Source organism: Photinus pyralis, unplaced genomic scaffold, assembly GCF_008802855.1.
Source record: "Photinus pyralis isolate 1611_PpyrPB1 unplaced genomic scaffold, Ppyr1.3 Ppyr1.4_LG3b, whole genome shotgun sequence".
Taxonomy (NCBI): Eukaryota; Metazoa; Arthropoda; class Insecta; order Coleoptera; family Lampyridae; genus Photinus; species Photinus pyralis.
In genome coordinates this window covers 16334070-16356871 of record NW_022170510.1, presented here as the reverse complement: position 1 = coordinate 16356871, position 22802 = coordinate 16334070, and the positions used below count along the sequence as shown (strand labels likewise).

General features: G+C 33.7%; 1 protein-coding gene across 2 annotated transcripts in view; it reads right to left on the bottom strand.

Moving 5' to 3' along the window:
* Nucleotides 1–1640: 1640 nt before the first annotated feature.
* LOC116166653 (homeobox protein abdominal-A homolog) overlaps nucleotides 1641–22802 on the bottom strand; it is a 71618-nt gene continuing 50456 nt past the window's right edge. For both annotated transcript variants that reach the window (XM_031481688.1, XM_031481687.1), the window contains exon 3: nucleotides 1641–4301. In XM_031481688.1, the coding sequence (XP_031337548.1) occupies nucleotides 3895–4301 (407 nt within the window). In that variant the 3' untranslated portion in view covers nucleotides 1641–3894. The remainder of the gene's footprint in view (nucleotides 4302–22802) is intronic.

Below are 22802 nucleotides of genomic sequence, written 5' to 3'. Positions count from 1 at the left end.
TTGGTATACTAAGCATAATGCAGCACTGTTCGTATGATTTCCTACATACTTATTCTGTTCTATCGATTACAGATACTATGTAAACGTACCTAATTCAGATGTAATATACCGGTGACGTGCGCGGAAACGCCTACTATATGTCTATTTGCTATGTTGTACCATTATTTTTTTAAGCTTTGAAATAAATAAAATCGTAAATGTATAATAATGATTATCTGTTTCTTTTCAAATGTTATGGGCAAGACTTGAAACCTGATTTTGTCCCGGATTGCTATTTTAAAAAGTTATTTTTTCATTAGCACTGAAAATACTTCGCGAAAATAAGTACCTGACTGCGCAAGAGCAGTTTAGTACTTACTTATGCTATTGGACACGAATCCTGACGACATACTGTATCTCGCATACAGCATTCCCGTGTAAAGCGGTCCATACACAATCCAATATATTGCACAATAATTTACATTGCACAATAGTATTGAGCGTCTGTAGAGCACATTGAAAGATTGCGCAATATATTGAGTCAATCAAAAACTGTTTGATTTTTATTGTGCAATCTAGTAAATTGCTGCGTCTGTTGGTAATATTGTGCAATACCACTTCAGTTCTGTGTTAACAGAGTAGGAATAAACATCGACCATGGCTACAAATAAGGGGAAAGATGAAGAAAGAAAGTTCATTTTAGAATGTATCGAGGTGTATCACTTGGTTCATTAATTCTTAGTTCATTTACCAGATTTTCATGAGTGTATTTATTTCTTTTTTTAAACCATTCCTTCATCCACTTGCGCTTCTTGTTTTCCTTTTTTTTAAGCTATAACTAAAGCTATAGCCACACAACTTACTGTCTTCTTATTATTCCACGTTGACTGCACAAATATCACCCTGCGAAATAATTTATTGAACAATAATATTGCACCGGGTGGGTTGGCCAAGTAATACTATTGTACAATATATTGACGTAAATATTGATCGTGTAGGGGCCGCTTAAAAGAACGCTTAATGTATTGTCAATTGAATTTTTTATTAGAAAATTTAGTTCCAAAATATATATTTGTTTAAGTTTTTCAACCGAAGAGTTAAACAAGAATACCTCTTGACCGGTTCGTAACCGTCACGTTGTAATAGAGGGTAGAATGTTATTTTCTAAACTTTTTTTTACATGAGAACAGTAATGTCGTATTTTCCCCGATTCAAGAATCAGAATTATGCGCGGCTTTGAAAAATCTTTCAACGAGAACTATTGCAATAATCAAATTATTTGAATAATAGTCAGACTGTGCGTTTAGTACCTCGCCATTTTGGAAGCTTGATCCTTCTTGCTTTATATAGCGGTTTTGAATATTAGCCAGGCGGCCTTTAAATGTTTATGTAAAGATAATGAATATAGCATGCTACTAGGCCATTTCGATTAAAAAAAATGCGATTATCTGCACAAGAGTTGTGCAGTTGATACTTGATTCATTTGCCCAGGAATTGATTTTGCATTTTTTGCGAGCAAGAGCTACCAACAACCAAAACAATATGGTTTAATAGGTCACTAGTGCTTACGTTTCTACTAGTTTTCATATTTCGATTCGTCACATTGAAAAGATGTACCATACCTACTTTTGAAGGTATTATGTCGGAATCGAACAACATGATAATTTTCGAAAGTAATGTTTATTCAGTTCAGACAATCTGTACATTACATATAATAGGATTACACAAGTAATAAGACACATGGCATCAAAAGCAACAGTAGGTAGCAACTGTAATAATGATACTGTCGACTGTTTTATGATACATCGCATGTCATAATTCGGTCTCGAGAGCACGTATGATGAACAACTAGGTCATAAAATATCTAACACTTAGACTACCTAATACTTTATTAGTTACACTACACAAATGTTAGCTGCCTTCCAGCTTTCCTTTGATTCCATTTGCTGAATGATCCGACTAAATTTTAAGTAATTTTGATGATATGAATCTTTTAAGAAAAAATTGTAACAATTTTTTGAAAGCATAATTTAACTCCCATTAGTTCGCACTGATTTATAACAAACTTACAATAAATTGTACCCAACTCGGCTCTGTTGATTTCTGCGTAATGCAGAAATCGATTCATTGCACCAAGATTTACACATCTAATAAAAAAAATTTAAAAAAATGAATTATCCAACAACTTTTTGTAATTAATAATACCTACAGATTATATTGCACGGAATACAATTCAACATTAAACTTCATACCAAAGGGCATACATAACATTGGTCACCAAAACCGTAAAACAAAATCAGTGCAAACTAATAGGATTGAATCTTCCTATAACGCGTATACATGTGAAAAGACCAGCAAAGAAAGCATAGGTCGGATAAAAGTTACAAAAGAATTTCTTTCTATCACAGGCTAAAGAGAGCTACACAATTTAATTGCATATCTGAAATATGAAGAGTTTTAGAAATAAATGAACAATTTTTAATTGCTGCATTAAATAATCGTAACTTTTGAGTTTACTTATCTTTAGGGAAAAGTGCTGCTGTAAGCAATTGCACTTATTGCATTATTTAATAAATACAAAGTATGGCAAGTTCTTGTATTCTTGTACTATAAAATTATTCCTTTACTCTAAAAAAACAACGTCTTGCTATAAAAGCATATTATTTAGCCCTAATTTTTAAAAAGCATTAGTAATATCAGTCCAAGTTTTTGCTGGGTTATATGGAATTCTAATACTACTTCATCTAGATTTAATTCTGACTATTTACAAGTTTTACTGTACAGTTACTTAGAATGTAAACAAATAAATAATCTTTTGTTACATATTTCACGGAAACTGAAGTTTTTGATAAACCGATCAACAGTCAACAAGATGAATCAACACGTAAATTAACCTGTACATCTTTGTTTTCCACAGCGTATACGTAGTAATTTTCTACAAGTCAAAAAATAAAATTTCGAAAGAAATCAATACTGTACGTAAATACATTATTTGTATGAAAAACTCTAGTTGTTTGTATTTTTGAAATATTGTACAATTTACGTATCTAATTGCAGAATAGGCAAACACACAATTTAACTATTTATACATAGGACATGTACGACAACGACCTAATAGAATAATATTTTACACGAGAAGATATACGACGGTACGACAGAAGAAGAAGGAATAAATAATGAATACAATGAACGATCATGTCAATGGAGTAAATAGTATAGGTATTGTATTAAATGTAATTTTTAGGCTTGCTACCCTGACACCAAATTACGTATTATGTACTAGAAAGATCGGAACATGACTGCCTTTGTAATGGATACGGATTCGTGTTTTAATATTATGACACGGATATATTCAAAGTAGTTTAAAGAAATAATTATAAATTATACTATAGAAAAGGAATACTTGGCACGCATTTCACTAGCACACCTTTGACTGCGCCACATATCACTGTGAGTAAAAAGTAGTAGATATTTTATAAAAACAATAAATAAATCAGTGTTGTAACATGGCTGGTCACAAGCAGCGTGAACTTCTTATAACTTATTACAAACTTAAATGCATTATGCAATCACAACAATACTAACCGAACAGTAACAAAAAAAACTTTACAGGGCTAACCGTAGAAGAATATCACTTATTTAAATAGTGCGTAATAACATGAACAAATGTATAATATGTACAAAGAATACAACACAAAGTCAACAAAACATTATCTCCTACGCTGTATATAAAATAAAAGTTCCCGTAAAAAATCTTCGAGAAAGTTACGCGCACCGCAATCACGACTGTGCACAGAAAAAGTATACACTTTACACTACTATCGCACAGTTCACTGGGTTTAATTTAACGTCTATGCACCTTAAAACTACTACGTATTTAGATTTCATTTAATGAAGCATTGAGGAAATGCCTTTTTATGTTGGGATTTTAGACACGGCTTTTAAGAGATCGTTACTACTGGATTTATCGAGGGCCATTTTCATAGGATCGTGGTGGTGCTGATGTTGAGTGGAAGAATGGTGCTGTTGATCCATTTTTTGTTGTTTCTCCTGCTGCTGCTGTTTTAGTCTATCCTGTTCCTCTCGTTCTCGTCTCGCCTGCTCGTTGATTTCTTTTACCGCCCTTAATTCTTTTTTTAGTTTCATGCGTCTATTTTGAAACCAGATTTTTATTTGACGTTCCGTTAAACAAAGTGCGTGCGCTATTTCAATACGTCGTCTTCGCGTTAAATAGTGATTAAAGTGAAATTCCTTCTCCAATTCTAACGTCTGGAACCGTGTGTACGTTTGTCGCCCTCTGCGTCGCGGACATCCGTTAGGACCTGAAACAATAGAAAAAAATTAATTATTACTAAGGTTGTCAGCTTATCTTGAATGGTAATTAAATTAAATGCCTATTGTAAGATGGAGTGGAGTGAAGGCAGAGAGTATCGTAGGTGCGTTACCTCATACCTATGTATTTGCATATTAAAATTTCAAAACATGAAAAAAATACATTTTCAAATTCATAATTCTCGCCATTAATTTTTAATTAGTCTTATTATTATAATGGTGAGTAGAAAACATTTTTCGTACTTTACGCTATGCAATTTCAATCTGTTACCGGCAAAGTATTGGGACACTTGCCAAACATATGGGAAAAATCACTTATAGTATGCAACCATCGTTTTAAATATTGACAAACTATTTCTGAAAAGCAATAGATTTAGTTATTAATTATACAAACCCAGACCCTCAGCATTAAATATTAATTCGCCGCGACATACGCTAAATCATTGCATTGGCATTACATAATGACTAGTAAGACTGGTGGATTCATTTGATAATCCATGTACAAGCTAACGATGTTATCAGATAAGAGAAATTTGTAATTGTAAACGTAATACGGTGTAGTGTAAGCAATTTAGTGTAAGAAAGGCATATGACAGAAAACTTTCTCTTTAACAAACAATAAAAGCACTAACTTATACCTCTTTTATATTTTTATGTAGGTGATTTAAAAAGTATTTTTAGAAAATGTGCAAAAGCAGTAAAAGGGTAAAACTTTCCCTTCTAAAAAAAGTAACATAAATATTGGGATCTGTTCATTTGGGTGACATTGACGTGACCGTAAAATGTTAACTGTAAATTCTGTTTACGAGTCGTATGTATTTCGTTGAAAAATAAAAAAGTAAGTAAAAATTAAAAGTTGAATGAGAGAAGCGCATCTACTCTCTTGCATTTGGGTTTTCGCGATTTGAGACTAGAAAATGGTAGTTTTTAGCATTGGAAATCCTTATGTTTTGTATGGGTATGCATTTACCAGGTTTGCCGAGTAGAAAAAGACAGTGGTGTCGTGTCTAGTGTTGATTGTACCGTACTCGACTGCAATCGGTAGATTCAGGAACAGTGGCGGATACTGTCGATACGGGTTTTATTAATTCGAATTTTAAATTCTCGCACATCTCCGGTGATAGTAATACAAGTATGTACTTACGCCGCTTATTATTCAGAAAGTTTACGTTATTTCGTGTGAATGGTTATTTATGACTTTATAGGTTATACCTACGGTTATTTCCAATGTCTCCGATGGTTGCAAGGATTGCGAAATCTGTGAATTTTTTTATTTAACTGTATCATGAGGTTGATAAGGTGATTTGTAAAAATAAAAAAAAAGATACAACCAACTTATGACTTCAGAATTACTATAAGTTCTGGTGAAAACAAGAAAAAAATTACAGTGATTGATGTCAAATTTCAGGACAGAGCTTCATCAAGTTGGGCCCCCCCCCCTCAAATTAAAAAAATGTATAGGTATAAATATTATTGATATTAATAATACTCATCCTAATAATACTCATATTATAGTATCCAACTTTACTCACAGTCCCCACGTCGTTTTACATATGAAATCCGCAATAATGGAAATACTATTTCACGAGTATCAAAAATAATACTAATTATTCCTTGACTCTCAGTCATACTGAAAAATAGCTAGTAAATTAGTGACAACTTCGCATCGTTTGTAATCGGATAATGGTTTATCTTAATATCTTTTGCTAGGTAGGTATTTAGGGGGGAGAGTCCAGCTGCCCCCCCCCCGCCCCAAGATTTGAGTGCAGGAACTACCGTGCGGCGTGCACCGCAAGACTATTTTCGTTTTCCCCGTTCGCCCAACTCGAGCTCTGTAAGTCAATTAGTTACCGAATTACGGCACTTTGAAGATAGTCATTTTTTTCCAAAAAGTGAACATTTGAGTTTTACACCTTCTTTAGATCGAAATTGCGGCTAAACTATTGATCCTACGAGTAGAAATTATAAAATAGAAGTTGTAGATAATTTAATTAGCTTTAAGTTAAGCGTAAAGTGGGGTCTGCAGGTCTCGTAGTTCTCTCTAAATCTCAAAAAAACCGATATAAGGTAAAATTGTATTTTTCCAGAAATGTTCCACAAACTTTTTATCTTTTGTTTTTTTGGTGTGGAAATAAAAAAGCAATGTGTCAAATCACTTTTTTTGCTGCATAGAGTCAATTTTAAATATCCAACAATTTCATAGATTTAATTTAAGGCACAAATCAAAGTTGAGTAAGTCGTAGGAAGGTGCCGCAATGATATCATTGTGCATACCTAATACGAGCCCTAACACAAAAATGTTCGGACACTCAAAATATTGTAACTTAAATTCATTGTATGTTATTTTATTATTTTTTTCTTACTATAGTTATAAATTAAACATATTTAGTAACTGTTACAAATGTCAAATAACACAAAACACCATAAAATTAGAATTTAAAGTGACACAAAAATGTTCGGACACCATTCCTTAATAATGAGTTACAACCCCTTTGGCTTTAATAACAGCCTGGATTCGTGCAGGCATGGTCGTCACAAGAGCTTTACATTGATCGATGCCAAAGGTACCCCAAATCTCTTGTAACTTTTCACTCAAAGAGCAATATTGCGTTGCGGATGAATACACAAACGTTGCTTCATTTTATGTCACACTGCCTCAATGACATTGAGATCTGGACTGCATGAGGGCACCTCTAAAACACCATTATTATGGTCTTGTAACCATTTCTTAGTCGTTTTTTGCTGTGACATGATGCTCCGTCTTGTTAAAAAACAAAGTCTGCATCAGGTGAAAATGTCGCAAGTGAAGGCAATCAACTTTGTTCTGAAATTGCTTGATATTTCTGAGCATAAACATTACCATTTGTAAAGTGCGATTGTCCCAGCCCATTTGCAGACATACTACCCCACACCGTTACACCACTGGGGAATTTTACAGACCACTTTAAGCAATCTTTGTGATATGCTTTGTTTTCCGTTCTGATGACTCTTTCTCGATTATCGCCTACACTGATATCAAATCGAGATTCATCACTAAAAATGACTTTTTTCGAGTCTTGGTAAGACCACGCATAATTATTTATGACAACTTCGCGACAACTATGCTAACAATAACATAAGGATCATCTTTATGAGCCAAAAACATGCTCGCTAATAGGGCTGTTTATTACTCAGTTAAGATACCTATACCTATTTTTAGATTAAAATTAGTGAGCCTTAAAAAATACTTTTTTAAAGAGGCGAAAGAAAAACATCTTTAAAACAGAAAAACAATAAAGAAGGCAGAGGTGCAGAGGTGGCTGCACATGCCTGAAAGCAGGTATGGATACATGCGATTTTACCTTATATCGGTTTTTTTGAGATTTAGAGAGAACTACGAGACCTGCAGACCCCACTTTACGCTTAACTTAAAGCTAATTAAATTATCTACAATGTATATTTTATAAGTTCTACTCGTAGGATTAATAGTTTAGCCGCAATTTCGATCTAAAGAAGGTGTAAAACTCAAATGTTCACTTTTTGGAAAAAAATGACTATCTTCAAAGTGCCGTAATTCGGTAACTAATTGACCTACAGAGCTCGGGTTAGGCGCAAATTATTATACATTTAATACTCTTCAAAAACGTATATAGTGACTTTCGTCGAAAAATGTATAGTTAAGGAAATATAACGCAAACACTGCAAAAAGTCCGAAAATGTCGCGGTTTTTCGTATACTACACTTTTTCCACAACTTTTAGAGAGTTGCAAACTTAAGTATACACTACTCTAATGGGTCCAAACAACATACTAAAAAATCAGAGATACATCATGTTTTGTTGATTTATTGTCGATTTTGACTGGCCTATTACTGCACTAGTGGAATTTGTCCCTTAAAAACCCGGAGGGCTGAGAGTCAAATTGGTCCCAGCATTTCAATTGAAAGAAAACTGATTTTCTAAATCACCACAAATTAAAATTGAATCAGCACAATTTAGCACAACCCTAGCAGTACCTATTAAAAAATTTTCATTACACATATAAGTTTTTAATTGCTGGGGATAACTTGATGGAGCTATTCAAGACATGTGCCTATCGCTTCTAGAACTGGGTAGTTAAAAGAATCGCTATGTCCTCGAAATTAATAAAAGAACGAGGTTCGAAATTCTTATTACTTCTGTCCAAGAGAACAGATGGAAATTATTTTCAATATCATACGTCCACCGCTAGTGTAATGTGCTGACTTCTAAACAAACTCAATTTTTTTTAAATCCATGGAATAAAAATCGCCCGATATTTAACAAGACAGGAAAAACAACATTTTTCACCAAAATGTTTATATTTTCCAATATATACAGTATTCTATTTAATATTTTAAGAAAATCTCAATCTATCAGCTTTTGACTGATAAATACTTTCAATCTTGGCCCTCTCGCGATATTCTAGTTTTTCCTATGAATCCGACTTTCCCTTGTGGCACTAAAAGCGACATTGTGTTACTTTAGAGTGCCTTGAGGGATGTTTTGTAATTGTTTCTCTTTCTCTTTTTTCCCAGTGGTGGTTCAATTGCTATTTAAGGACTTAAGATGCACTTGGTATTTTCTATTGGTACTTGGAAGATCTGACACACTTTAACCAAATGAATCGGATTGGTAGAAATCATCTTGTTGGGAACAATTGTGGCAATATTCTTGTATAGGTACATAGCAAAATGTACGAATTCAGTTAAACCCGAGGTTAAACCAATTAGCTTAATGAAAGATTTGGACAAAACACGCCGAACAAAATGTCCTCATTATCACAAAAAATTATCGCCCTGAACTCAGTGGCGGATTTAAATTTTTTGCGCCCCTAGGCACACCGAAAGATATGCGCCCCTCCAAAAAATAATCTTTAAATTGCAATAAATTTTAAGATGCTAATAAAAATCACATTATAATTTTTAAAACTAATATGAAAAGAAATACAGTACCTATACCTAAGACCTAAGTTTTCACACACGTGGTTCTTACAGTTTGCTTAAACTATTTACCAATACCAATTTAATTCATTTTAATTAAAAATGTTTGTCATTTGGAACTTGTTAGGGGTCTAAAACTTAAGATATTACCTAAAATAAATATAGTGCAAAAAAATGCCGCCCTTTAAAGCTGCCACCCCTAGGCACGTGCCTAGTGTGCCTATATGTAAATCCGCCCCTGCCTGAACTAACAGAAGTATTGAGGTGGCCTATCCTAAAATTGCGATCGGACTCACTCACTCCTCAATTATTAGGGAAAAACCGTCACATCTTTTTTGATGAGGATGTAGAATTCAAACCAGACATATTTATCTTAACGGATGGATCTAAAACAATGGAAGGAACACAGACTGGTATTTACTCTAAAGAACTGAATTTCCATATCACCCAACGCCAACCCCTAGGCACCTAATTATTACCATAGCATAGAGTGACATGTTTTACTTGTAATTTAACGAGGAATATGAGTGCTTACCAATCCCACCTTTATTTCTGTTTGCGGTAATCTAGTGTCATAATTAGGTTGCAATTGTGCACCACCTTGTAGAGAGTAGAAGGATCAATAAAATGTATGTTTCTTATGTACCACAGGCTATCGTACTACCCACATGGCATTCGATATCTTATGTACTCGTATAATATACATAATTTAAAATGTATATTATACATTTTAAATCCATAATGTACAGGGAATATCCTGTCCATCTTATATATATATATATACTATGTATATGCATTATAGAGATATAACTCTCGCCAGGAAAGATTGCCCGTCACAGCACACCTTCTGTCAATCTACAATCTTATGTTTTTCTTAAGATGCGAGCGACTTCCGGAATAGGATCGTGCCAAAGTTGAACGAAAAATCTTTTTGTTCAACATTGACACGATACTATCCCGGAAGTCGCTCACATCTTTAGAAAAACATAGATTGTAGACCGAGATCAAGTGTTCTGTGACCGGCAATCTTTCCTGGCGAGAGGTTTATGTATCTATTTAATGTCCAGTATGGATATTCTATAAAGATCATTTTGGATGTGCTATGGATGTTTAGGCACATATCCTTTATGTATAAATCTTGTACCTCCTCACGAGGATCTTCTATATTATATGTTGTGTATATACGTTTTGGATCTGATACATGCGTTTTCTGTATGGGAATTAATATAAGGACAAGAATGGCAGGTATGTTAGCAACCTATTCTTTATGAACTCGCACTATTATAGTGTTGAACAAGAACACGATCAAGATGACTCAAGACTACTGTGTTAAATAAAACAAAAGTCTACTATTTGGGTAAACAAGAAAAAGTCCGACAACGACACTGTAACAGAATTTTTTTGTATATTTCTCGGCGAGAAATCGGAACACATAATTTTTTAAAAATGTTTTTCAGGTGAAACCAATACATACTTCTCCTTTAGGAAAAAAACAAAGTGAGAGTGAGTTATTACTACATGATATTTAATGATTATTATTAACACTACTAATTAACCGGCAAGTCAACAAAAATTCAATTGATTTATTCTTATAAAAAGTGAAGTTTTTCTATAATTGGAGTACTAGGTATAAAGGTGGTCCAAGACCTAGGAGGGCAGTCTTAATTAATTAAGAAAATTATATTGAAATTATGTAGTGACAGATTATGATGGCTGTTTTCATCTCGATCTCTATCTATATGAGAATTTTAAACATTTTCGAAAAATTATCTGAAAAACTTAAAAGATTTACCTACTTAGAACTTTTTTCAAAATGGCGTCAGATCAAATACAAAAAATAAGTGACGTTAACATTCATGCCACCTCTGCCTCTAAGGCAGGTACAGAAAATTCAAACTTGAAACTTTGAAGGCCGAGTAGAGACAAAAGTGTAGAATGTAAGATGGCTTTCCTTTCATTTCTTTTATAGCACTGTCGTTACAAGGATCTTGATTAATGGTAATCAGTTTTTTTACGGTATGCAAATCAAATGGTGATACTTATAGGATAAGCACGCGTGCTCTCCTACATCTTGTCCGTGTAAGGAAATAATGCATTAAAAGTGATCAGTATACTGCAGCGGATTGGTTTGAATTGAAACGAGCAATCGATTTTGTGACCGTGTTCCAAGTGAAAAGCGCACTTCAAGCACCAGGTGAAAATGTGGATACAAGTACAATAGTAAATATAAACTGCTCATATAACTTATCTAAGATAAAATCGATTACCTAGAAAATGTGTATAAAATGCCCGTTTCGATTGTGTGAGGTATTTTTTTGCCGCCTTTAAAAAAACACAACCAGGTACTTATGATTAAGCACAAGTATTAGATAGGCACTATCGGGTTATTAATGTGTTGTGCCTGTCGCTATGCACATTATAGATAAGATATGTAGCCGAGACACGACACAATGGGATTCCGGCATGGCCATTGAAGCAATATGGCGGATCGGGTATCCATGACAACAAGCCCTTCGCTGCGGGGTTTCACCCCTCTGCAGCACGAGCCGTAAATCACTAACAGACCTGGGTAGAGCGTGGTTGAAAGATCTAAGACGAATGATTTATACCTTTACTTACAAATTCTAGAATAGTAATTATCAAAGAAATGGCTGTTTGAAATTGTTCAAACACGTGGGGATGTTAATTAGAAAAACATTTTATATTCACCCCGACGTTATATACAGACCGCGATTATCATTATTTAATTGTTCAGGGGATGCTAACGTCATCTGCTTCATGAGCAATTTTATGCAAATCAAAGAGTTAAATCTAGCCAAGACTGTGACTGCTGAACGTGAGTTTCGCATTCAACGCACGTATTTTGTGCCTTTCGCTCACATCCCTAAGTCCGTAGAACACCCGGTGCGGAAATCGTGACTAAAGGGATATTACATTATATTGCGAATTTGTCTTTAGCTTTCTTGTAACGTTTTCTCCATAACAGACAAATTTACCTTTTATATTAACATCATTATTAATCGCACGTCTTCTCGACCATAGCCGATGATCCCGAATTTAAATTGGTTGTTTCTCTAATTAGTTTTATTACGAAAAAAAGAACCAACTTGGGAACCAAAAATGTTTTAACTTCCATGTAGACCGTCCCGTCATTTCTACAACTCCCCAACGTAGTTGGGGTGAGCATCTCGTTATGTAAAGTGTCTGTTTACAAGCATAACTTACGCGTTCTGTCTCACCCATAACTTCTGCCTGCTGGCAGTTGTAGCCGAAATGATGATGGCAAATGGCTCCACGACATCCATTTTACAAGCAATTTCTAATCTTCTAATAGTCATCAAGTGATTTGTTAAATTGACCGGCTTTTCTCGATTGTATAGGCCTAGGAAGTTAATGTAGTATACACCATTTCGTAAACGGAAATATTTGTTTCGATTTTTTTACAGTATTCCTAAAATTAGCACCATATAGGAACGACGCGCGTGTTCCTTTTTCGATTTTATCACACAATTCCTTCTCTAAAGTGATAATTCTATAAACTTGTTTTTTCATATTAGGTAATTATCTATTATTAAAGGTATCCATTGTCAAATTAAGTACCGCAATAGCGACTCCACATGTAGTGGTGCATTTAAGAAAAATGTGACAGGTTAAAAATTATATGAAAATCTGATTTGTTCCCCAGAGAACTACCGAATCGTTACCCAGGGAAATTAAATTTTTCTGTTTCAAAACAAAATTAGCAGTCTAAACTAACACAGCAAGACCTTACAGGAACAATCCTATTGACTCATGTTTCCCTTTTAAATCCCACGAGAGTTAAGATTTTACCATCCGAGACCTCGCTACAGAAACAGAAAAGTTTTATTCAATAAATATTTAACTCGTAGGGTGAAATTGTACAAATCGGTCATTTCAAATATATGTAGGTAGATAACTAAATAATGTTTTAGAACTTCTTAATTGTTGTTATTAAAAACGTAGTTTATTTGTAATTTATTAATCATAATGCAACGCGGGTTATGAGAGCAAGGAATGGTCACATCACTTCCTGAAGACAGAAATGCACTGAAAAAGAAAGTGAAAGCGAAGAAATGCAGTATAAGCCTTTTAGTCCATGCCGCAAAAATCCTATTGAGGATTATTGGAATGGTTGGAAATAGTGATGTGCAGAGTGTGCTAGAGGAGCAGTTCGGATTCAGGAAAGGGGTTGGAACTAGGGATGCAATAGATTCCTGGTACAGATGCAACTGGAGAGATGGAAAGAAGTGTACCTTTATATATAGATCTTGAGAAAGCATTTGATTGTGTTAAATGAGTCAAACTCATGACCATACTGAAGAGAAAAGACGTTGACTGGAAAGAAAGGAGATTGGTAAGCAACAGGCTATATCTGGAGCAAAGGGTGGGTATTTAGAGTAGGGAGTAGTGGATCAGAATGGATTGAAATTGGAAGAGGGGCGAGGCGAGGCTATTGTTATACCTAGATAAGATAGCCCATCGTATCGATATTTTTCATTTTGATCTCAAGTAGTAATACTTCCCTTTTCTTATTAATATGTTTTTCGATGTAGTTTTTTTTTAATGCGATTGCTTTAGCGGTATTAGAACCAGATTTTTTTAAAGCTTATTTGTCATTATAATTGTTTTTGGGTTAGGATTGCGTAATCGCTTCTTCCATCTATTTACGAGAAATGTGTACCAAACGTTGTGGGGGAGTATACCGTTTTGTTGAAATCATCAGAAAATTTGTGATCGCCGAAAAAGCCACAAAGCAACAAACATTGTAATGATAAGGTCTATAAAATCATATTAAGTTCTATTTTGCAGAAAAGGTACATTTGCTAAAGGTTACAAAAAATTCATAAATATGGGGAAATATATTACGCTGTGGCGCATATTTTTAAAAAATCAATAAAGCTTCCGCAGATACAAGCTGATTCAAAAAGAATGCAAGAACTTTAAAAGTCCATAATCTCTGCAAAGAAAAGGAGAGCACAAAATAGTATATATCTCGGTAAATATCGAATGTATACAAAATATTTTTATATAAAAGTTGTTTAACATTTCATTTCCCATAATAAAGCAGCATTCCATTGTTTTTATTTCATAAAACAAATAAATAGCGAAAAACAATTCTTTTTAAATAGCAATGCACACTTTTATTAGGCCTATTTGATAGAGATTTTCTTTCTCTTTTCAATGACGTAGCACGTTAGCACCCGTGTAGAAGAAATTAATTTTTATTTCAAGCTTTTTGTGATAGGTTATGCCACTGCCTTGCAGCTAATGGTAAACATTTTGAACATTCATTGGGATGAAAACCATTTTACTGCTAATTTCGTTTTGTATAAGAAACGTGCATGTTCATTTGTTTTGATTTGATTTGATATTTTGATGTAGGATATCTGGATTAATGTTATAGATCTAATTAGGTATATTAAATTTTTTTGAAAAATTATCTTGAATAAGGGTACTAACATGTTATATCATCGAAAAAAGAAAAAAATCTCAATCAAATGGGCCTAATGAAAAGGTCATTTCAAAAAATTCAATTATTTTTAGTTAGTTTAGAAATGTTCCGGACGGCCGCGGCTTGTGAAAAAAAACTTATTTGAATACCCTTCATGTTGATTTCTAACCCATGGTTCTATTTTGTTTCTTTAATACAATTCAGTTGTGGTTATATTCAAAGGTTGTGGTATTCTCTTTGAATCGCCTTATATAACGTAGTGTGGGGTGATTGCCACCTTTTGGTATAACAAGAAGTCATAATATTGAACAGATCAAATCTGAAATGGAGGTTGAGCGATACCCATACCATGACCTTAGTAGAGTGAAGAGCACCACTGACTTCTAAGAGAACCTTGTCTAAATGCTATCATCACAATTGTTGTTGCAAAGAACTAATGAATACAAACCTGTGGATTGTTTTCGTTCAAATTAGCTCAAGTTTTTACCGAAATCATGTTTAGACAGAACCTTTTCAAGTTGTTTTTGGTGTGGGTTGTGTAGGTACCTATTTAATTTTCCTTTACGTTCGTTATTCCATTTTGTACAAACCGTCCAAATTAACCCGTATTACCTACCTGCGCCGCGGTCCATGTGATTTATTATCACTAAGTAGTACGTGCGGATAAAGATTGGTATAATGCACGCTTAGAATGTTTATCGAGCAAGACCATTAACCAATATAATTATTACACCGCTGCAGGCTGAGAAGTACATCCTGAACAACACATCGCTGCAGGGTGAGAAATGCAAAATTTTTCCACCCTGAACAACCAATAGATGGGGCATGTGGGACTTAAAGGGTTTTCTACCCCTAGTAAGGAGTCACTTGTTCTTGTTATTAATAGACTAGTCTATATCACGCACACAGGTCAGGGTTTATTGTTTTTCTTTTTTTATCCGATTGAAAGTGTTTTTTTCGGAAAAACATTGGCGAGGAAATACACGTAACACGAAACAGTATTTATTTAGGTTACAGTCAGACATTTATGTTAGCGAGGCTTAATGTAAAATGTTTAGATTATATTTCCCAGGATAAAAGCGCACCAAATTTTGCATGAAGCTTCTCGAGACCCTAATAAACAATTTTTTTTGTAAGGGTTCCAACCCCTGAAAGTTAACATTTGGCCATTTCTCTCAGAAACTTGGATGTTGATAACATTTTTCCTCACTACAATTTTGTGACTCGTGAAAAGAACTTTAAAATGATTTATTCAATGTTATTAAGACTTAATTTTAACAAATACATATGACATAAGCATAACCATGGCCTAATAATAAGTACTCTTATTAGGCCACGAGCATAACCATGCTCCGTTGGATTCAAATGTGATAAGGTTAATGTGGGCTTATAGGTATTTCACACCGCCCTATCCATAAAAATCTAAAGTGTTTCTTATAGTTTTTTAAATAATTTTGAAAGTATGGAGGGGCTACTTCGCGCAACACCCATTGTTAACAAATGCGTACCTTTTCTGAAAATATCGTTAATAGTTCAGGAGCTCTCGAAACGTCATCAAAACAGTTCTGCTAGAAGATTATAAAAGATCTTTTAGTCTGAAGCAAAAACTCCTGAGTGATTCCACAGGTGAACTAAAAATGTTCTCAACCAGGTATTTTAACCAAATAGGTACGAAAGTACTATCTGAGCTGCCCAGAGCGTTATTCCAAATCATGATCTCACATATTATCTTTGGCTCTTGGAATATGAAAAATCTCTTAATTTTCTTGAAGAGGGTTGGAGTTCTGAGTCGATTTTTGAATAGACGCTAATAGTACATTTTCTCAATACAGACTCGACTGAAAAAATGTATGCTCACTATGAGCTGCGATTGTGTATCTTATACAAATCTCCTTTAATATAATATAGTACGGTGTTTCATAGCGTTAACCTTTACTTTAAAATAACCTGAATAACAGAAAACCAGCTACATTCCCAGAACCTTATTTATTTTATTTCGTTAACCTTCCGAGCATGACGCTAAGACGGATGATAGCCATGATAAGCCAAAATCTATAATTGAACACTTTGAAGAAGGTATTATCTCTAGAAGTGTAGTCTCAATAAATGTAGTGATACTGCGTGAAAGTGCTGATGTAATCCTCGGACAGTATTATAGAAAGGATAAAGATGTCAGCTCCTTATTTTTGTGACGTTAAGTTTTCATATACAACTAGTAGGACATATACCCTGGAAGTAAAAATCTTATCACCGCTGAAGGTCCAAATTACTTGCCAAACTTGAGAGAGGGTAAGAATACAAAGCTGAAAGTAGCCTCAATTGGTCAGGGTATACTGTAGACGTAGAGTGTTTGGTCCAGGTCAATATTAGCCGCTTTTAAATTAAGACGAATGGTGGGTTTATGCAATCATTATTATAATAAAGAAATAGCCAATAGAAACAAATGTATGGTTTCGTTGGCTAGCGACGCACAATAAACTTTTGTTTCTATTGGCTATTTCTTAATGATCAAATATGATACTAATTAATAAACCCACCATAGTTGTTCAACTACATTAAACAGTTTCATTCAAAGATAGTTATAGATACGCACAGATGAAGATTATGATTAATAATTGTGGAAAAACAGACAAATTTTAATTCTTGTTCAATAATGGAAAATGAGCCATCCTTTGTGTGTAATAAAGTTTTCTCTGATGTATGATGGGCAATTTGAGTGATTCAGTACCTATCGTCTTTTTATTTATATATAAAAAAAAGTATAAATGGTCGCCACTTTAATATTTCAAAACTAAATAGCGAAATATTTAAATGGCCGCCATTTTGAAAAAAAAATGAAGTCAGTGGTTATTTTGTAATGCTTTCATCTTTGTATTTTAAACATTTTTGTCAAATTTCATTGAAAGAACAAAAATTACAAATCGTTAAATGAAAAATACACAAGTAAGCCGCCATCTTGAATTTTGACTGATTTCCTGGGCGAGGATTAATAGGGATTTTGAACATGTTAAAATGAACACTTTTCACATAAAAATACAAAAAGAATCATTGGTGTTGCAATTTTTCCCAGGTCGAGGGAATTTGTACACCATTTTGACTGTACTAAATCAGTTGAAAAATTCAAATTGGACAGCAATTTTCTAATTCTGTAATTTATTTATAAATTTACTTTAAGAACTTAATACTGTTAATAGTGCCCCCGAGTGTGCCCCATGTGACATTGAACAAGTTTTTCCAAATACAAATCCATAGTTACTCCCAATAGGACTAAACCTATAACCATTTGGTAAACTTTTATGTTTTTCCTTTGGTTAGTAAAAATGGCATATTTTTGTATACCTAAAGTAAATTTTAAATGCATATACGGAATACGGAAGGGGCTAATTGTTTGGCGTATTTTATAACTCAAAGTTCATAATATGTATAAATATAGATTCGCAAACGCTTCATTATCGATGTATAAAGGGTGTTAAAATTTCAAGTACATCTCCTACAGTTTTTGAGATATTCCGCTCAAATTTGATAAGTTAAGTGAGAATCTACAGGGTGTTGTTTTTTCAGGGGCCATGATCCATTTTCTACCCCTGAACTTTTTTTCGGTGTGCCACTGGTAGATTGTGAAACACGGGTTTAATTTTCTGGTTAATTTTGAAACTTTTTGGTCTCTTGTAATTGTTTCGTACCTGTGACCGTTATCGAAAATAAAAATAAAAATCAATATTCGGTAGTTAGCTAAATGAAAGTATAATTTTTAAAGTGGTACAGTAAGCCTGGTTTGGGTTTCATTTCAATAAGATCTTGTTTTTATTATTTGGTTGGTTGGCACTGAAAATTGAATCTTGTGTTTGCATATTATGTTTATAAATTAAAGGTTTAAATTGGAAAGTGTACGGTACAATTATAACATCCTATACATCGGTAACGAAAATTTTGCGGAATTAGAAGTAGCCCTTTCCGTATATACCTACATCATATTTAGAAAACTCCCGTATACCTATTTAAAAAAATCAATGCATAATATCAAAGAGTATCTTTTTGATAATATGTAAGTTGATGCTGTTCAATACCTATTTCAAATATTTCTATAACCTCAGACATACAGTTGGGAACATTTTTCGCTGGGTTTTGTTTTGAAATATAGGTATATTTGGCGCTTTCATCTTTCAAAATTTTGCGTAAAATTTTATAGTGCATACACAGGGAATCACCACCACCACTAATTGCGCCAGCTTCTGGATTTCTAGAAAAACTTCGTAAGTCATAAGAGGTAATTTCCGTCAATAAACGGGATATGACATCACCGTTAGATGAAAACGGCATTGTGACAAATACCAAAGAAATTTATTGCTTGCGATTGATTACAAAAAAGATATACCTAGGTATACACATTTTTTTAACTGAAGGTGGGTGCAGACAAAATACGATATCCTTTAACAACGAGTAAAATGTTTGGCATTTTAAAACTCCCATTATTCCTCTAGACACAACTTCACCTTATTGATATTACATTACCAGTGTGCAAGCGTAACATAATGTAGAACAATGTAGAATATAAAGGTAAGACTATTCATGAAATTATCATTCAACGTGTTTTATTTATAGAAGTGCGTAAGGTATATACAATATAATTATGTCACTGATTCTTTAGTGATGACTTGACAGAAGATAATAATTAAAATAAATTCCGACTATTTAAATGTGAATTTATTTTTATTCTATTAAGTTGATTGTAAAATTAATGTTATAAAAGGCTGCACCATTAACACTTTTTATGAGGGTACAAGGCTTAGCTTTTTTGGTACCATTGACCAAATCACTACTTAAATATTTATGCTTCCTCTGACACACAAAAACAAATCATAAAAAGATTAATGGCACTTTTATGACCACCAATTTAGGAGTTTAATTACTGAAAAACGCACCTTGATAAATTGTCGCTAAACAAGCAATCGATAGGAAATGTATTAAAAAGAATCTAACGTTGATGTGAAACTTCGTTAAGTAGAACATAAGCACTAAAGACAATTTTATGTAGAAAACATTTACAATAAACATAAGGCAAGCGAACTCAATCGTAAATTTGCCTTTCAACGACCTAATTCAATTTTACAGAACGGTTTCTTTTTCACAGATGCAGCAATAACCTATAAGAGAAGCAATTGAAGTCGGAGCCATCTGTAGTAGATCTGGAAGGGAATTCCGCCACAAAACTTTGAAATTTATATAAAGGGTAAGATGCGTTTTGCCAGTTGATAAAGTAATTATTACTGACGTGCTCAATTAAAATTCGCAAAGCGGGATTTAAGTCACCCTTGTATAAAGATGTAAGAATCTTTGAAAATACACAAGCGTTACTGGGGTACATGAAGCAGGTGCGGCACATTTAAAAGGGCGAAAGCGTATAGCATAAATAAAAATGAAAGTAAATTCCTTAGATAAAACGATATTATGTTAAAAATGTGCACTTTGTTTCTGTTTGTATTTCAAAAATGCATATACTACTACAATCCCCTAAAACAGCCAAAAAGGCAAATTTGATTAAAAATTATTTAAAGGATAATACCTACAATTTATGAATCTGCAAGCAACGTGTGGAAAATTAGCCTATTTGTTTTCATTAAAATAATTCTATTTTTAATTCACCTTTGTGTAGGATAAACGTAATTGGATACAAAAATTCGCGCACGAACGAACGTTTTATGTTTACGTTTTCAATTTGCAGTCCCTTAATTGCAACAATGGAGTATACTACTGTCAACATTTTCACCGAAATTAATTTCATACCGTTTTATTTACTGGTCGTCTTAATCGTAAACGAATGTTTATGGACTGTCGTTACATACGTAACTCTGAATGAATGTTACGATCGGAAAGAAGCTTCTGCATAATAAACTCGCCATTAAATTAGGTTTATCGTAATTACGGTTGAATAACTGATAGCCGACTAATGAAGGGGACCAAATAACGTTTAATATGCGGCGCGCGGACGTCTTTATCTTAATCTCTGTCTATTTCTAATTACAGGTGAATCTCTATAAAGATATTCAATATGGGAAAACATGCCTGGAAAAAATTCAATACTGAGTAGGATTAAACTCGTGTAAGGAATTCTAAATGGAATAGTGATATGGAGTGATGCGGGTGAAGGAAGTGATAACTATAAAAGTAACGGGAGAACGGAAATGAAAAGTGCGAAGAAAGGTAGGAAGCAAGGTCGTGCGCACCATCTAGACGAGCCGTTCGCACTCTTTATGAGTTTTCAAGATTGGTGGGGTGGAAGATGAAATGGACCTTTAGGTAGGATGCAGTAATTTTCAGAACCGTAGGAAAATCTTACGACACGAAAATAAATTCTAAACTTCGCAGATGTATTAGTTGAACCATCTCGTATACTTTATACTTATTGCTTTGCAACTATGCGCTAGACACCTTACCTACCTTACCAATATGAAAATAGTACAACAATTTTCTTTCGTTAAAACAGTAAAATTACATATTAGATACAACTTGTGACCCACATTTGACGATACGCGTACTCATCCACTTATAATAAAATTGATGCTTGCGTTTACGAAATAGTGGGTACATGATGGAAATTGTTTTTCAATTTCCCTTGCCGTTTATCTGAGATACTGCCTATACGTAGAGCTATGTTATTACTGATTACTTCCTTCATTTTGATAGAATTTTCAGAAGGATAGGTACATTTATTTATGGCGGCATTAAAAAGAGAGTATACGCATTGAATATATAAATAAAATATTGGACCTTGTGTAAATGTGAAGAAGTAACGGATGTTTTGAAAGTTAATTCGTCATTGTCAATCAATAAATTATGTGAATAGAGAAGCGGAATTAACATGTAAGGTTGAAAATAAGGAAAGTAATTTGCACCACTGGGAAGATCTCGGCGAGGGTTTTATAAAATTGTAGTAAAAAAACCCCGAAGAGCCATTAAAATGTTTCCTTCTTTGAATCGTTTAATACATATTTTTATAAAATCAATTACGTTTTTGCTTTTGATTTCTTCTGATCATTTAGTTATGGAAAGATGGGTACTTTTTCAAAACCGCTTACAAATATTAATATGTAGTAGTTTTGTAAGTTACGTTTTCAAAAGCACCGCAACATACAGAATGACAGAACTGCAGTTTCGCATATGTTTTTGGGTATGCTTTTCGAAAACTTTAAAAACAGGCCGTAGATTCCAAATTATTCCGTCGTGGAAAGCACATCTTGTATAAATACCGAATACCGACACAACTCTATTATCGTTATAAGCACATTTTGGACACGTGTACACGAACACTTTTCTCAAAAGTGGTAGGTACAACAGTTAAATGCACTCAAAATGTCGTAAAATTCTGACCGTTTTTTGTTCGCAAAGAATTTTATTTGGATTTTTTTAGAATTAAAAAATAATAATTTGGGATTGAATATTTCACCTTAAAAAAACTCTCGGTACCTAACTTAGTACGCTTTCCATGTTCATTTAGGAGAGCATTTTCGGTAGAAGTTTAATTTTTTTCCATAGTATAGTCTTCCATTTTTCCATGTGTTTTAGACGTTACGATAAAGTCACATAAATTTTAAGATTCCTGGTTAACTCCCCAACGAAACATTTTGGACTCTTGGCTTATTTGGAAGAAGTCTTTATAGCCAATTTTTTTAAATGTTGATGTTCCGTATAGAGATCTCGAGAACTATAAGAGATAGCGGGATAGTCAGAGAAAGTTTTACGAGCTCGCATGTGAATGCCCTTTTCGATGCCTTGCTAAGTAAATAAAACGTGAAAATAATGGTCGCGTTTCATTATTTTGTTTGATGACTGTTTCGTTTTAAAAAATTAAATAAAAGGAGGGGATCTGAGACACCTACAAACATCTCAGTTATACTGTATTATGCAGCATTTAATTCCCTACAACTTTCTCTAAGCAGCTAGAAGCACTACGCCATATGTGTCTTCGGTTTCTTGTAGGGTCATTACTCATTAATGAGGCACCACCAAACGAAAAAGAAGCATTGTTATGAAATATCGAGTTACTTAGATGTGCATTTTTTTTTAATCAAAAAAAAAGGGA